The sequence below is a fragment of the Antechinus flavipes genome, chromosome 4, assembly GCF_016432865.1.
Source record: "Antechinus flavipes isolate AdamAnt ecotype Samford, QLD, Australia chromosome 4, AdamAnt_v2, whole genome shotgun sequence".
In the NCBI taxonomy this organism is placed as follows: Eukaryota; Metazoa; Chordata; class Mammalia; order Dasyuromorphia; family Dasyuridae; genus Antechinus; species Antechinus flavipes.
This window is the reverse complement of record NC_067401.1, coordinates 179,257,314-179,274,319: the sequence shown is the minus strand read 5'-3', so window position 1 is coordinate 179,274,319 and position 17,006 is coordinate 179,257,314. Positions and strand designations below refer to the sequence as shown.

At 36.5% G+C, this 17,006-nt stretch overlaps 1 protein-coding gene across 1 annotated transcript in view; it reads left to right on the top strand.

The window, feature by feature from the left end:
* The first annotated feature begins 12,681 nt into the window (after window positions 1-12,681).
* Window positions 12,682-17,006, top strand: part of METRNL (meteorin like, glial cell differentiation regulator) — a 39,282-nt gene continuing 34,957 nt past the window's right edge. The window contains exon 1 of the mRNA XM_051995626.1: window positions 12,682-13,220. Coding sequence (XP_051851586.1) covers window positions 13,063-13,220 — 158 coding nt within the window. The 5' untranslated portion in view covers window positions 12,682-13,062. The remainder of the gene's footprint in view (window positions 13,221-17,006) is intronic.

Below are 17,006 nucleotides of genomic sequence, written 5' to 3'. Positions count from 1 at the left end.
ATTTTTGGTTAGATTTGCATAGATCTGAAGAGGGCTGAGATTTCCAATTATTGTAGTTTTTACAGTTTTCTCTCTATAAATCAATTTTTCCTTTTTATATTTAGATATGGTAACATTCAGCACACACACACACACATATTCAGTGCATATATGGGTATTGTCTATGATGCCTTTAAACACAATCTATTTTAATCTAATCTTGTTTGCATGATATTATTATTGCTACATTTTTTTGTTTTTGTTTTTAGTTCATATATTTTACTCTTGTCCTTTAACTCTATAAATATTTGTTTCAGATGTTTTTCTTGTAATCAACATATTGTTGATTTCTGCTTTCTAATCCATTTTGTCACCTTCTTGTTTTATAGGTGAATTCATCTCAAATGTGCACAATTATATAGTAAGTTATGTATTTTCCTCCATCTGATCCTTTTGTCCTTTTCCTCTCTTTGGCCCCTACCATCTTCATTACAAAAAAAGAGAGTGTTTATAAAGGAAAGTAAATGTGAAGGACGTGGAGATCTAGGGGGAGATTTATAAGAAGAATGGAAATGTAGAGGAGGAAAAGTTGAGGACTTTGAACATCAAAGAATTTTTTATTTGATTTGGAAGTGTTAGGAAACCACTGAAATATATTGATTAGAAGATGACATGGAGAGATTTGCATTTTAGGAGTGTCAGAGGATAATAGAGGGGGATATACAGATATTACAAAAGTGAAATTGATAGCTTGACAACAGATTGATATAGTGAGAGATAATGAAAAATCAAGAATGATAGCTAGATTATGTAATGGGCTGAGGCTTGAGTTGATGCACTGAGTTCCCAAGTACGTGAGGCTAAATAGTAATTGGACCATACTCTATTAATATATATGTTTGGAGAAAGAATGGCCCCGCCCACTCTTTGTGCAAGTCCTGATGTGTTGGTGAGTGGAGGCAAGGGAGTGGAGAGAGAAGTGGAAAGAGAGACTGCTGGCTGGTGTCTTGTCACAGCTGCTCTCAGTGCTATCGTGACCGCCCTTCACCTCCAATCCCCCTCTGCTAGCTGGCTTCCTGTGGCAGCTGCCCATGTTGCTATAGCAATCCTTCTTCAGGATTCATATTTTCTTCTTCAGTAGAGATTGAGAATAAAGATTGAAGATTTTCCCCTTAACCTGAATTCCTGACTCCAGCTGATTTTAAATAAACGGTCATCACAAGATTAGGAGTCTGGATAACTGGGACCATGGCAATATCCCCAAGAGGCAATTTAGGAAGAGTTTAAGATTTGAAGAGAAAGAAAATGAATACAGTTTGGGACATATTGAGTTTAAGATACCAATATGGGCTGAGGATTCTGGAAATATGATGGAGTAGGTTGGTAAATTTCAAGCTTTCCTGATTCCCCCCCCCAAAAAAAAAAAAAAAATAGAACAAATTTGCAAGGGCGAACATAGACGACTGAAAAAATCAAGAAGACTTGGGACAGAGCAGGAGTCCTCCTGATACAACCTGACAAGATTTGAAGAAAGACCCCCAGCAGGAATTAACCTGCTGAAGTGCAAACACCTCCAAGCTAGCTCCACAGAAATATCTAGGGATCCTTCTGGACGGATGGCTATGTTTCCTCAACAGGAATCATGGAGACTTTCACCTGGAGAGAACGTCGGCTGATTGGGAATGCAAGGTCCAGCTGTGCTGCTGGAACACGGCCCTGAAAAAGAAGGAACCAGCACCTTGTTGTTATGGCCAGAACTTGAAACAAGGTGCTAAGTAAGTGGAATTGAGGTGACAGTGGTTAAATCTAGTTCAGCATTGATTTAATCCTACAACAAATAATGGTTTCCTAGTGATATAATGATTGGTGTATACTCAGTGTCGAGCATATAAGCTAGAATCCTCAGCTAGGTTGATTCAGAGGCAGAGAGGACAAGAGAACTGGAGATAGGAGCTTAAGCTCTAGGAGTGAAGGAGAGAAAGATTCACTTTTACCTTCGGTCAAGCTTCTGGTGGCAGGCTCTCCTCCTTCATTTCTCTACTGAAACCAAGACTCTGGAAGACTTTTAAGAAAGCTAACCCCAGGAAAAGAGACAAGACTTTGAAAGAGACAATAAAGGATTTGGGCTTTAACACCTGGCTGTTCTTGTGGTGATTACTTGGCTGAAAGGCTTAACTGTAGCTTGTTTGGGGGTGATGGAGGATGAAAGGGAGATATGTGTGTATATGTATATATCTACATATCTATATATAATAATTTATAGGTGCATAACAAAACAAAAAAAAATTTACAAAGAAGTAAAGAAAAGATGGATCAATATAATTTTTTCTACTAACATATATACTTTGTTAAATTGGTATTTATCGCTATATATTTTGAATCCTCCCTGATATTCTGCTGGGCATATAATAATGTTCTCTTTTGTTTCATTTCATTTTGTTTTGTATTGCTTTTTTTTCCTTCTTATTTTGTTTCTTCAAAAAAATAAATTAGAGAAAAATTTTAAAATAAAATATAATATAGTTTTAGGTCTGGTACCAAAAAAAAAAAAAAAAGATGCTTGATGCTTATATGTCATCCAGTTTGAGAAGGCTAATAAGCAGTTGGAGATTCAGGACTGTAAGTCTGCAGGATTAGGGCTAGATTTGAGAATTATTACAGATAATATGAATCTGTTGCAGCTGATGAGATTATCAAGTACAGTTGTACTTGAGAGAAGAGAATAAGTTAAGGACAGAACTCTATGGTAGATCCACATTTAGGTAGTATGATCTGGATGAAAATCCAGGAAAGATCTGGAATAGAGAGGTGAGAGTAAAAACCAGAGAGTAAATTAGTATCCACACAAAACTAAAGAGAGTATCAAGGAAAATAATAGTTTTCTGACTGACAGTTCAAGAAGGTTGAAGACAGGAAAAAGGCCATTAGATTTGGCAATTCAGAGATCATTGGTAACTTTAGATAGCAGTTTTGGTTGAATAATCAGATCAGAAGCCAAATTATAGAGAATTAATAAAGAGAATTGAGGGGGGAAAAAGCAGACTTCTTCCTACTGTCTATAGGCTTCTTGCCCCTCCTTCTTCTCTCCCTCTTCCTCCCCAACCAATTCCAATTATCTATTTTTAATAGTATTTTATTTTTATGAATCCATGAAAAGATAGTTTTCAACATTCACCTTTGCAAAACCTTGTGTTCCAAATTTTTCTCCCCCTCCTCCTACCTCCCTCATCCCAAGACAGCAAACAATCTGATATAGATTAAATATGCAATTCTTGTAAACATATCTATATTCATCATGCCATGTAAGAAAAATCAGATCAAAAGGGGAAAAATGAGAGAAAACAAACAGGCAAAAAAACCCAGCAACAAAACAAAAAAAGTGAAAGTACTATGCTTTGATTCATATTCAATCTCTGTAGTTCTCTGGAATGTGGACTTTCCATCACAAGTCTACTGGAATTGTCTTGAGTCACTTCATTGTTGAAAAGAGTCAAATCCATTACAGTTGATCATCATATAATCTAAGAGAACATATATAATGTTCTATTAGTTCTGCTCACTTCGCTCATCAGTTCATGTAAATCTTTCCAGGCTTTTCTGAAATCATCTTGCTCAATATTTCTTATAGAACAATAATATTACATTCATTACATTCATATACCATAACTTATTCAGTCATTGCCTGACTGATAGGCATTCACTCAATTTCCATTTCCTTGCCACTACAAAAAATCCTGCTACAAACATTTTTGCATGTCTCACTTCTCTTTTTGCAGATAAAGATTTGTAAAAATGCACTTACTGTAGTTTCTTGGATTTTTTTTCTTTCTTTCTTTTTTTTTTTTTTTTTAACCATTTCTAAATTCAGTGTTCATTTAAAAAAAAAATCCTTAATGGAATAATGGTGAGAAAACTATGATGTCTCCCTTCTACTTACTCTACCATCTTGAGTTCTGGAATTTAAATTTTTATATGTGAGTTTTTAAGATCTCTAAAAATTGTGCTGCATTGTTGAAATACTTCCAAAACAAAAGCAGCAAAGTAACCATTTCTTTTACTGTTATCCTTACCACTTGGGACATACAACATCATTACTGGTACAGACCACGCTGCAATCCTTGCATTGTTACACAAACAAATGTCATTCCCTCAGATTATCAAGGACCAGTAATGGTAGTTTTGTATATCTTGCTGGATGCTAATATAAAAATTAAGACAGGAAACATGATTGGTAAATAGGTACTTATCCCTAGCTCTGATTTTACAAAAATGAACCAATTCAATCTTGGTGGACTCAGGAAATAACAAGGGAAAGGTCTGCTTGATATACTTATTGAAGGAAAAAAGTTTAAAGAGTTAATAGATACAGAGGCAGATAGCTCAGCCATCACCCAAAAACATTGCCCAGCCTCTTGGGCCCTGGAAATGGACAACCCTTGTGTAGTGCTTAATGGTTAAAATGGCAGAGTAAACAGACAAAAGGAGTATTTAAGCCACATGTCCTTCCACAGCTTCCTCTGAATTTGTAGGGTTGAGACATTTTATATGACCTGGGAATAAAAATAGGGATAGGGGATTTTTGTTAATGACTACTGTTGAGAAAGTGGAGGTTTCCCCCATAAAATGGAAGGAAGGTCCTTTGATATGGGTAATGGCCTCTTAATAAGGAAAAGTTGGAAGCACTGGAAATCATAATAAAAGAGCAGTTTTTTTAAAAAAGGACATATTGAATCCACTACTAGTCCCTGGAATTCCCTCATATTTGCCATTAAGAAGAAATCAGGAAGATGGAGAATGTTAATAGATCTTAGGAAAGTAAAAGAAAGAATGGAGCATGTGGGAGTTTTACAACCTGGGTTGACATCCCCTACTATGATCCAAGAAAATTGGCCATTGTGAGTTATTGATTTATAGGATTGTTTCTATACTATTCCCTTACAGAAGCAGGATTGCAAATATTCTGCTTTTCACTGCCTAATATTAATCTTAAAGCCCCCATAAACATTATCAGTAGAAAGTTCTCCCTCAAGGGATAAAGAACAGTCCCACACTGTGTCAACAATATGTAGATCAACTCCTCTGTCCTATTAGACAACAATGGACACTAGTTTATATTATTCATTATATGGATAACATTTTATGTGCTTATCCTACACAGCAAAAAATTACCACTATTCTTGAAAAGTTGATATAGTAATTTGAAAAGTATGGACTGAGAATAGTTCCAGAAAAAAGGAGCCCCTATATAATTACTTAAGCCACATTGTAAAGTCCCAGAGATTAAACATCATAAGGTACAATTTTGGAAAGACATATTAAAGACATTAAATGACTTCCAAGACCTTATTTGAAGATTACTAATGATGACTTGCAATCTTTGTATAACATTTTACAAGCGGCACCAGAATTGGGTTTCTCTAGACCCATAACACAATCTATTTTAGATTCATCACAGATCATAGAAAAGAAACTTCCAGATGGTAAATTATCAAAGGTTTCATCAAACATCATGGAGCTTCCTATCCTGGATACTTAACAGCAACCCATGAGTGTGTTACATTATCAGGATCAGATTTTTGTTCAAAAACAACCCATTCAAGGTGCCATAACTATTTTTACAGATGACACACAAAAAAATGGTCGAGCAGCCTATTACATAACACAGAAATGCATAATCACAGCACCTTATAATTCCACTCAAAAGAATGAATTATATGCTATCATAATAGCGTTAGAGAAAAATCATGGTTTCTGACAGCAAATATTCCAAGTTTATTTTACAAAATATAGAAACTGCTATCATTTGCAATTCCACTAATACTGATATTTTCCATTTATTTCAAAGATTGCAAACTGTTATACATGCTAAAAGTCATTCTCTTTATTGCTTCCATATTAATTCACACATGAAACTACCTGGACTGAGAAGTGAAAGGAACTCTATTACAGACCAGTTAGTTAACACATACATTTCCACAATCCAACAAGCACAACAATCTTATCAAGTACATCAATAATCAGTTGAATCTCTACTCAAACAATTTCACATCACTGAAAAGCAAGTGAGGCATATAGTGAAGTCCTGCACTTCATTTGAACTGTATTGTTTACCATCCCAAAGGAGTAAAACCTTTAGAAATGGATTTAACTCATTATTTCTCTTTTGGAAGTTTATCCTTTATACATGTCCTTGTAGATATCTTTTATAGTAGCCACTCTACAAACTGGAGAGTCTATAACTCATGTTATTGAACATACGCTTGCTGTATTTTCTTCTATAGGTGTACTTCAGTTGCTAAAAATGGACAACAGTCCTGCTTACATGTCCTCCAAATTTAAGCAATTTTGTTTGCATTATAATATTAAACACACATTTGGTATGCCATACAATCCTCTAGGTTGAATGTGCATACTGTAATATTAAAATGTTCTTACAAAAACAAAAAGAAGGGGATATGAGGAAAAGCTGTGAATAAGGTCATATAAACCCTTAAGTTTTTAACTCTTAATGATTATGGGTTTTCTCCTGCTGAAAGATTGTTTCAGAAGCATAAGACATCTTGTTCAGATAAGGAACCAGTAGGCCCTGTTCTTTGGAAAATTCCTAAAACAGGCCAATGGCATTACAATCCTAAAACAGGACCACATAAACTATGCTTGGATCGTCAGATTAATAAATGAACTTCTTTGTTGAAGCACTCGCCTGTTGCGCTTCATACTTTCTCCCCAGCAAGGCCCTTGAGCTGGTCTCATTTCAGGATTTTACATCTTAATTAACAATGATTTAAACAACTGGGTTTGTTCTTAAGCTTTTGGTTTTTTTGTTTGTTTTGTTTTTAATTTTAAATTTCACTTGGCATGGGATATGACCTTTTTTTAACCTCTTGATCCAGCTTGTTAATAGCTGCAATTAATTATATCTGTCTACATATATATTCTGGTACTCAACTGAAAAATCAAAAACACATCATGAGGTCTCTTATAAAAGCTACCTCCAAGGATAAACAGCAAAGTATAGTTTGACAATGATATGTGTTTTGCTCACCTTCCTTCTTCTGAACAACTATTGATATATGTGTGTCCCTCAAATTTGAAAAATTGCTAATGATATGTTTGTTTCTTAAATCTGATAAACATTTGCTAATGATGTTAGGAAACTAGAACCTTGATTGAAAGTTTTTCTTTCATCATAAAATTAAATAATCACTCACTAATTAGAATTTAGAAGCAAATTGTCAATGCACTTAGCCAAGAGGAAGGGAATAAATACTAATTTGGTACTTACAATAGACGAGGCACTTTTACAAAATTCTCTCATTTGATTCTCAAAATAATCCTACCAGGAAAGTGCCATTGCTACCATAATTTAAGAGTTGTAGAAACTGAGTCAAATAGAGGTTAAGTCACTTGCCCAAAGTCACACAGATAGTAAAATGAAACTGAATTTGAATTCAGGTTTTTAGGCCCAGTGCTTTATCCACTGTCCTACCAGGTATCTCCAGCCAAAGCCATATTAGAAGCCCCTTTTATCAATCTGCTCCTGGGTCTTTACGAAGACAGACATCTTCCTTACACTTGGAAATTTCAATATTCCATGTTCACTTGAGAGCTAATTGATGGAAATTTGCCCTATCACTGCACTGTACATTATACCTTGGGGGAAAAAATGAATTTTATCAGTAAAAATTACTTTTTTTTTTCCCAATGAGGCTTTGCATGATCCTGTTAATTAATGTTTTCCACCGCCCCCCCATTATCAGGTTAACAGTTATCTTTTTTTTCCTTGTCTCGTTGATGTTCTTTCAACTTCAAGAAGCCTTCTCTGTAGAGAAATCAATAATAACCAGTCCAGGTGCTAGATTCCTCTGAAGGTTTTGTTTTCTGAATATTAATTGAACTGTTTTGCAGCAATAGTTCATCAGTTTTCATTACTGTTGTTTTGTTTTGTTTTACCACACTTCCTTAGGGCTTTGGTGTAAATGATACTATTTTCTTGTATATGAATGATTAGTGAAACATTTGACTTCTCACACCAACAATCAATGCAACATTTAAACAACTTTCTTTAAGAGCTACAACTTTTGAAGTTTCCTTGGACTAATGTTCATTATTATAATTTATAGATTTAAAAACAACAAAAAAGAACAGTGAAACACATGTATATGGCACAAAATCCAACACAATTGAAACAAAACTAAAGACAGGGAAATCAGTTTAATCTGGTTCTATTTAGTCAAGGTCAGATGTTCTGAGTAAGTCAGATACCAGAAGAAGTTTACATACATCCACTGTTGTCACCTATGGAACCATATCAAAATTGTTGCTTGTCCCAAGTAATAAGCACAGTGCTGCACTGTGGAAGTCTTTGTTTCTGGTTTGATAGGCCACTGTGTAGTGGGTGAAGTTATTTCTTTCCTCTTTTATAAAACAAGAAGGGAAGGTAGCATACTAATTCTGAAAGCTTCTTGTTTATGCTGTAGACTAGTAATGTCAAATTCAAATAAAAGTGGGAGCGAAAAATTGATTCATAAGAATACTTGTAGGCCACATATTGACTTAGTTTTAAAATGTGATATTATCTGTTTTATTATATTTTTATTAGGTATACTAGAGAGTGTTGTGTGCCACCCTTGATTGGAAAGGCATCAAGTTTGACACCTCTGCTCTAAATTAAGCTTGCACTTTCTGTTGAAAAAGAAATGTCATTTTAAGTGTGTGTTTTACATACATTATTTTATTTCAGCCTGACAACTCTGTGAAGTAGCTATTACAAAAATTATTTTGCTCCTTTTACAAATGAGGAAACTGAATTTGGACCTGTTAAATAACTTACTCATGGATACACAGCCAATGAGTGTTACAGGTGGGATGTGAGACCTTATGTTGCAGACAACAAATCTAATAGTGTATTTAATACATTACACTGCCTTGCAATTGAATGCATTAGACACAAATTTCTTTCTTTATATGTAGACATCTATATCTTCATACAGCTATAAATATATCTGCTGCATTCTGTACTTGTTTTATATCAAAGCCAATAAATTAATAAATATTTATTAAGCACTTAACTACGTACTTACACTTTGATGGGAAAGACAATATATAAATAAACAAGTATATAGAGAATAAATACAGAGTAGATGGAAGGTAAATATAGCAGGGAAAGCATTTTTCCCCCTAGCTTAGATGACCAGAATCATAATAGAATACTACCATAGCCATGAATCAGCAGACCTTATCCAAAACTGTTTTACTTTATCTAATGTAGAATTGATTGTACTACTATATATATTACTCTACAGTAAAATTCTGATTTCTGTCTCTATCTCAAATGAAGTTAAAGCTTAATCCTAGGGACTCACACCTATCTTTCAATACACTATCAATATCACTACTCCCAGAAACTCATCCTGCAACTGAACTTGCCATTATCAGTCAGTGATTAATATGAACAGAAAGAACAGATTCAAAGCTACTACTTTTACTTCCACTAATGTTATTTTCTCCAGAGGAAGTTCTAAACCAGGGTCCTCAAACTTTTTAAATAGGGGGCCAGTTCACTGTCCCTCAGACTTTTGGAGGACCGAAGTAAAAACAAAAACTATGAACAAATTCTTATGCACGCTGCATATGTTTTATTTTGAAGTGAAGAAACAAAACGGGAACAAATACAATATTTAAAATGAAGTAAAGTTAAATCAACAAACTTACCAGTATTTCAATGGGAACTATGGGCCTGCTTTTGGCTAATGAGATGCTCAATGTCTGGTCCCATATTTGTCACTGCTAATTGTAACAAGTGATGCAAATGTGCACCCGTTAGTCTTGATCTGGTTGGAGATTTCAAATGTTTCATTCTAGAAAAAGTCTGTCCACAGCCATAAGTGCTGCCAAAGATGGTTGCCATTTTGAGTGCATGGTTCCTGAGATGAGGATATATCTCAGAGGAGAGAGATGCATTGAAATTATGAAGGCTGCTTGACTTGAATGAGTCTTTCAGAGAGTCACAATTCTGCAGTTCAGCCAGTTCCATTTGGTACATTGTATCCACATTTTCAATGTCAATAGAAAATGGGTTACGGAAAAGCTGTATGTCCTGTTCATGGAGATGAAGCTCTTTAAATCTAAATTGGAACTCCTTTTGCAATTTTTCCAGTGAATCCACACATGTTTTGTTTGGAAATGCAATCAGTGGTTTTTCCCCTAACAGATTTTGAGTTGTGGGGAGATGGCAGAAATTTTCCTCCTTCACTTGTTTGATGAGGAGGCCTAATTTTACTTCAAATGCTTTGACATGTGATTGCATATCACAGATGAGCTTCCCCTTTCCTTGAAGTTGCATATTGAAATTGTTGAGTAGCTCTGTTACATCTGTCAGAAAGGCAAGGTGCCATTTTCATTCTGCATCATTGAGCTCTAGTACTTCTTTGTTTTTTGAAAGCAGAAAAGTTATAATCTGTGGAAGTAAATCATAGAAATAGTAAATCATTCAAAACTCTCCCTCGACTCAGCCAATGGACTTCTGTGTGATATAGAACATCTTCATACTCAATATTTAGCTCAGACAGAAATTCCTGAAATTGTGATTTAGTGCATTAGCTCTAATGAAGTTAACACAAGATACCACAATTTTCATAACAGAGTCCCACTTCAGTGATTTACTACACAGCGCTTGTTGGTGGATGAGGCAGTGTATGGCTATGAGAATGGTTATGTTTGTCCATCTCTTGGTGAATGAGAGCAATTACTCCTTTCTTAGACCCCGCCATATTAGGAACACCATCAGTTGTTACGCTGGCTAGTTTAGCCCAGTCCAGCTCCAAACCATTCATAGTTTGGCAAACCTTTTCATAGATATCCTCTCACTGTACTAAATAAATTGGCCTTCTCTGGACATATCTCTTTGGCAACAGAAAGCACTACAAAAACAATATACCAGCAATAACTTTGCCCACACAAAGACTGCAATGCCCAACTTTCTCCAAGCTGCCTCTGTGCTGTGATGCCTTCATTTCCCACACTCTCTCTCCCACTCTTCGTGCTCCCGCTTCCGACCTTCACTGCTGCAGTGAATTCCCCCTGCAGTGGCCGTGACATGCGCAGCCTGCACTGTATATTCCCAGTGCCTGTCCGTTGTGGTGGCTGCTCTTACTGTACAAGGTCGCGGGCTGTCAGTTCTCCATCTTCTTCATCTCTCTGCCTTTCCCACACCACACACCCTGGCCTGGGAACTCACCTCACCTTGGTATTGTTTCACACTCTATCTCCGCAGCCTCAGCCCAGTGCCGGAAGTGTGCATTGCTATCTTGAGTTTAGGTCGAACATCACTTCTGGTCTGATTTTGCCATAACCTGGCAGTCGGCATCTGGCCCTCGGGCTGTAGTTTGAGGACCCCTGTTCTAAACCCGTAGATTTTTTTTTTAGGAGCATTGCTCCTTTCCATGTCACTCCTTGTCACCATGGAAATCACCATGTTTTTAGATTTTAGATTCATGGAGTCTACTGGATGTGGCAGACAGCTCTATTCATTTCCATATTCATTGTTCATGATTCTATAAACTTCCATCTTCAAGTAGCCTTTACTTTTCACACTGAAGATCCTTTTAAAAACACCATTCCCATATAGAAGTCAAATATTTAAATTGCAATTCCCTAATTTTCCCCCATAATTTACTGTCTCTTGAGAGACATAATTATGTAATAGAAAGAGGGTGGAGCTTGGAGTAAAGACAAACTAAGGTTTATTATCTGCCTTCTGATAGTTGTGTGATTGTGGCTTCAAGATGTGTGATCATGCAACTTAACCTTAGTTATGTAAAATAAGGAAGAGAGGCAGATAGCAGATAAGAGTTTTCATGGAATGATGAGAATCTGTGTTCAATTTTTGACTCAGACAAACTAGATATATTTAAATTATCAGCATTCCAAGCATTTCTGCCACAAAAGTCACAAAAGGGATCTGATTTTTATCTATATAAGAGGTAGAAATTTCCACAATGGGAGTTCCCCATTCTTTACCTTCCCTCCCCCCCCAAAAAAAAACCCAGAAAATTTCCAGGGGAATAATACCTAGATTACTTCAAATATTTCGATAATTTCTCTAAAAAGAGCTTTGAAAATGTGTGTGTATGTTGATATGTTAATATCAGCAATTATTGAGTTCATAGTCATTATTGCCTTTAGAATCATAAGGGGACCTTAGAAATCATCTAATTCAACTTCTGGAAGAAGAAAAAAAAAACAGGTAAAATGCCTTGCTCAAGCTCACACAGTACTATACTAGAAACAGGATTTGAAACCTAGGTTTTCTCACTCTAAATCTGGAACTCTTTCCTTTTCCATAACTTCAGTCATATTGTTGACCCAATTATCACAGCTTTCCACAAAGACTCTGCTAGCCAGATGTAGACATCTAAATTAAGGTTTAAATTCCTGAAGTGGGGAAGAATAGAGTGTACAAGAAATAAGGGCCAGGAAAAAAGGAAAAAAACGAGATACCGCTAAATTCTACCTTCTAACTTCGAATAAAAGATGGAGTGGAGAGTCACAACCTTCCCTCCCAGTCCTGGCTACTGAGGTGATGTGGCCACTGGACTGTTTGAGGGCGGGGACTAAGCTGGGCGAAATTTAGAGAGAGGGAGAGAGAAAAAGATGCGTAGGGGGAGGAGAACTCTCCGTGAGCCTCCGCCCCTTAGCAGAGCCTGGCTTTAGCACCTAAAAAAGTTCATTGGAACTTGGCTGCTGAGAGAGAGCGAAACTCTCGGATTGCAACCTAGATGGGAGGAAGAGAGATCGGATTGGGGAAACCCTGGTGTGCCAAGTGTTGAGTCCATCTTTCTGCCCCACGATGTAGGGACCCTTTCTGGCTTTCTGGACCCTAGAAGATTCTTCACTTATTTTTTTCTTGCCAGATTCAGCTGCCTGTACTGCCCTTGTCAGCCCCAGCTGCCTTGCCTGAATTGAGAATAATAATCATTTTTAAAGGGAAGGTGGGAGGACTAGAAGGAAAGAGGGCCCAAACCCCAGGCTGGGGGCTCGTGAGGCAGCTCCAGGCTCAGCTGTAATTGCAGCTGGGGGAGCATGCTGGGCGTAGTACTGGCGGTCCGAGGACCAGCAAGACAGCTGTGGCCATCATCGCCTCTTCTGCTGCTACTTCTGCTCTTGCTGCTGCTGCTGCTGCTGTTGTGTAGAGGGGCCTCAGCACAGTACTCCAGCAATATGTGCAACTGGAAAGGGAGGTAAGAAGCTAGCCCACAAGACACTCTTAAATTCACTCTTCTAATGATTTCTTTATCCTTTCCATCTTTTGGGATGGAAAAATAATTTACCCTTCTCCATTTTATTGCTGAGGGAAGAAAATGCCCTCTTCTCTCCTTTCCTGAGAATTTAGCCCCGGAGAGAGGGAAAGATGCGTAGTCAACTGTGTTCTGGAGCTATTCCATCCTTGTATCCCCCTCCCCCTTCTTTTTATTTGGTGGAGTCTAAGTTTGGAGTGGGAATGAGGTGGTTTGGTTGGAATTTCGATGGGGCGGAGGTGGCAGGGACGCATACTATGAGTCAGACCAGCTGGTCCTCGCTCTCTTGGCGGGCGAGTTCCTGCAGACCCTCTAAAACCCCGTTTTTAATTAGAACAAAAGAAGCCCTTCTGGGGATGGGGCTTCTTGATTGTCTAGTGGAGGGTAAAAGTAGCTTCCTCTATGAATGTTATAATTGTAAAGCCTTTAACAGTGCCAGGTACATAGTAAGCACTATTTAAATGTTAGCAATTATTATTAATTCTTATCATTATTACTGTGACTTCCTCTCGGTTCGTTCAGTTCTGCTATCCCTTTGGGTTCGAGGCCGTGTTCAGTTCCTTCGCTTCCTGCTGCACCTAGTCTTGCCCTGCTTCCCCAGTCTCTGTTTATTGCAATGCTAGGGACTCCCGGGAGAGGGTGTAGGGGATAGGAGTATGCATTTCTGCGAAGAAGTAGCGACATTTATTCAAGTAAAGTTAAGATTTTCAAAAAGGATGAGTGGAGAAGAAGGCAATGTGATTTTTGTCAGACAAAAGTAGGAGTATTTATACCGATTGCAGCACTGTCAAATTTTCTGCACTGTAACCCCGAAATAACTTGTTTGATAGTTTGTGAGGAGTGACCTTTTAAACTCCAATAACACACACACACACACACACACACACACACACACACACACACACTCACACATACACACGTGACTTTCTGCTAGGAGTATTGGGACCCGGCGGCTTGCTGATTACCAATTCAGAGCCCAGTTAAACGCGGCATTTCAAGGCCCCAAACTCAGACTCATTGAGTGAGTCTCACTGAACCCCAAACTCATTGGTGAGTTTCACAAAAGAAACAAAAAGTTTTTATTCTTCTTAAGAGCCAGCTTCTCCAATCTTTAATAGATTCAGACTTTTATTAAACCATCTGATGGGACACCTGAGGTAAAGCGGTTTTTGGTCCTTGTTATAATCGAATTTAGCTAGGATCCTGAAACCACTACCGCTACTATCACAACTTTCCTTTTTAGTGCCTCTGCCTTGAATGTTCCTTCAACTTTCTTGTGATGTTAAAAAAAAAAAAAAAGCTAGTGAGGGAATGGCTTTTTGATATATACATGTATAATGAGATATTTACCTACTCATATGCATAATATCTGACTCGTATAATTACATATGTGTAGTTATAAGGAAAATATTATGTCAGTATTTAAACTATTATTATAATTTGCTACCAGATTTCATCAAAGCTGGGCCCTACATTAAGAAACTTAATATTTCTTCCTTGCAACCTCTTTTTTTCTGATTAGATTTGTAAAAATATGACTGGATCAATATATGTATATTTATGTGTCTGTGTATACATATTTGTACGTTTGTGTCATAAAATTGATTTTTGGTAAGCCTTAATTTTTTTTTTTAATAAACTCAGAATAACTTTAAAGAAAATATCTTTCCCTGTTGTTATTCAGTAGGCACCCCCTGGCTATCTGATAATTGTAGAATTTTGAAAAATCAGGATTATTGCATTTTTTCCTAATAAACTTACCATAACTCCAAATAGAGTTACTTATGTTTTAAAATTGATAATGACTGAGTAGGGGTAAAGTTAAGAATTAGCAGTAAATGTTAGGGGTAAAATTAAGAGTTATTAGTAAATGTCCGAAATTAATCCTTTTGTGAGGTGCTGGGTAGAGGAAAGGCAGATCCCATTTTGGAAAGGAAGAAAAATACTTCACCCTTTCACAGTGATTTAAGTCATTACCTTTTAGAGATTTTAAAAATTTAATATTGCTGTTTCTTTTGGAAAGGAATAGAATGACTTAAGATTATGCTACATGCAGTAGCATGTAAATGAGTAAAATGAGTTTTTCCAAACCAACACCTTTCTGGCATTTTGGTAGGCAAATCTAAAGCTGGTCTTAAGCCTCTTATGATTATACTATATTCCTTGCACAACAGTGACTGTTGTTTTCAGATTCTTCTCCTACCACTTATATTTTTTAGGATTTTGGGGGTGTTTCTTCTAATTTTTTAAACAAGACCTAATTTTATAGTTAGAGAAATTTTAAACCATTTTCAAATTCCCAAAATACAGTTTCAGTTTGTGTAGGAAAATTATCATTCTTAAAAAAAAAAAAAAGATATTGGACAAATGTATAGAACATATATCTATGGAGATATTTTCCTTACCCCCTAAAACCTAGTTCTTGAGATCAGTAATTGGCTGTAGTTCACTACTTTGAGAAGTTATTTATTTATTGGTAAGCAGTATTTTATTTTTTCCAATTACATGTATAGATAGCTTTGAACATTTATTTATTTTTGAGAGGCAATTGGGGTAGTCACTTGACCAGAGTCACAGAGCTGGGAAATGTTAAGTGACTGAAGTCAAATTTTAACTCAAATCCTCCTAATTTCCAGTGCTCTATTTACTTTATCTTCTAGCTGCCCCTAACATTTATTTTTTTAAATAACACTAAGTTTCAATTTTTTTCCTCCCTCCCTTCTTCCTTCCCATTTCTCCTCCCCAAAATGGCAAGCAATCTGATATGGTATATACATATGTAATTATGTAAATATTTCCACATTAGTCATGTTGTGAAAGAAGAAAAAGAACAAAAGGGAAAACCCCCAACTTCCTCTCCCTCTCCCAAATGAAAATGATGTATTCTGATCTGCATTCAGATTCCATAGTTTTTTCCTCTGGATGTGGATAGTATTTTCATAGCATTTTCTATTATTGAAATTGTCTTGGACCATTGTATTGTTGAGAAGAGATAAGTCAATCATAGTTGATTGTCACACAATCCTGTTCTTACTGTGTACAATTTCTCTTCACTCAGAAACAATTCATCTAGGTCTTTCCAAGTTTTTCTGTTTATCATTTCTTGTAGCACAATAGTATTTCATTACATTCATATATCATAGCTTGTTTAGTAATTCTTCAATCACTGGGTATTCTCTCAATTTCTTATTTGCTGCCACAACAAGAGCTGCTATAAATAGTTTTGTACATGTAGGTCCTTTTCCTTTTTTTATGATCTCTTTGGGATACAAACCTAATAGTGTGACCTAATAGTGTGATTGCTTTGATATAAGGATATGTGCAGTTTGATTGCCCTTTGAGCATAGTTCCAAATTATTTTAGAAGTTACTTAGAAGATCTTTCTCCATTGGAAAGATTCAAGCTTTACTATAAATATTTAAAGATGCACTCACCAGTTCCCCAGACATATTTCACCCTTAGAAAAATTATATATGGGTGGCATTGTTCCTTTTTCGGGGGGGGAGGGGGAAGGAGAAGGTAATTTGGGTTAAGTGACTTGTCCAGGATCACACAGCTATATTAAGTGTCTCAGGTCACATTTGAATTCAGGTCCTTCAGACTTCAGGGTAGGTGCTCTATCCACTGCATCATCTAGCAGCCCTATTTCTCCTATTTTGAATACAAAATGGATGAGAAGCAGGAAAATATACCTGACTCTCTGAACAACAATAGGTCGCAAAGGAGAGA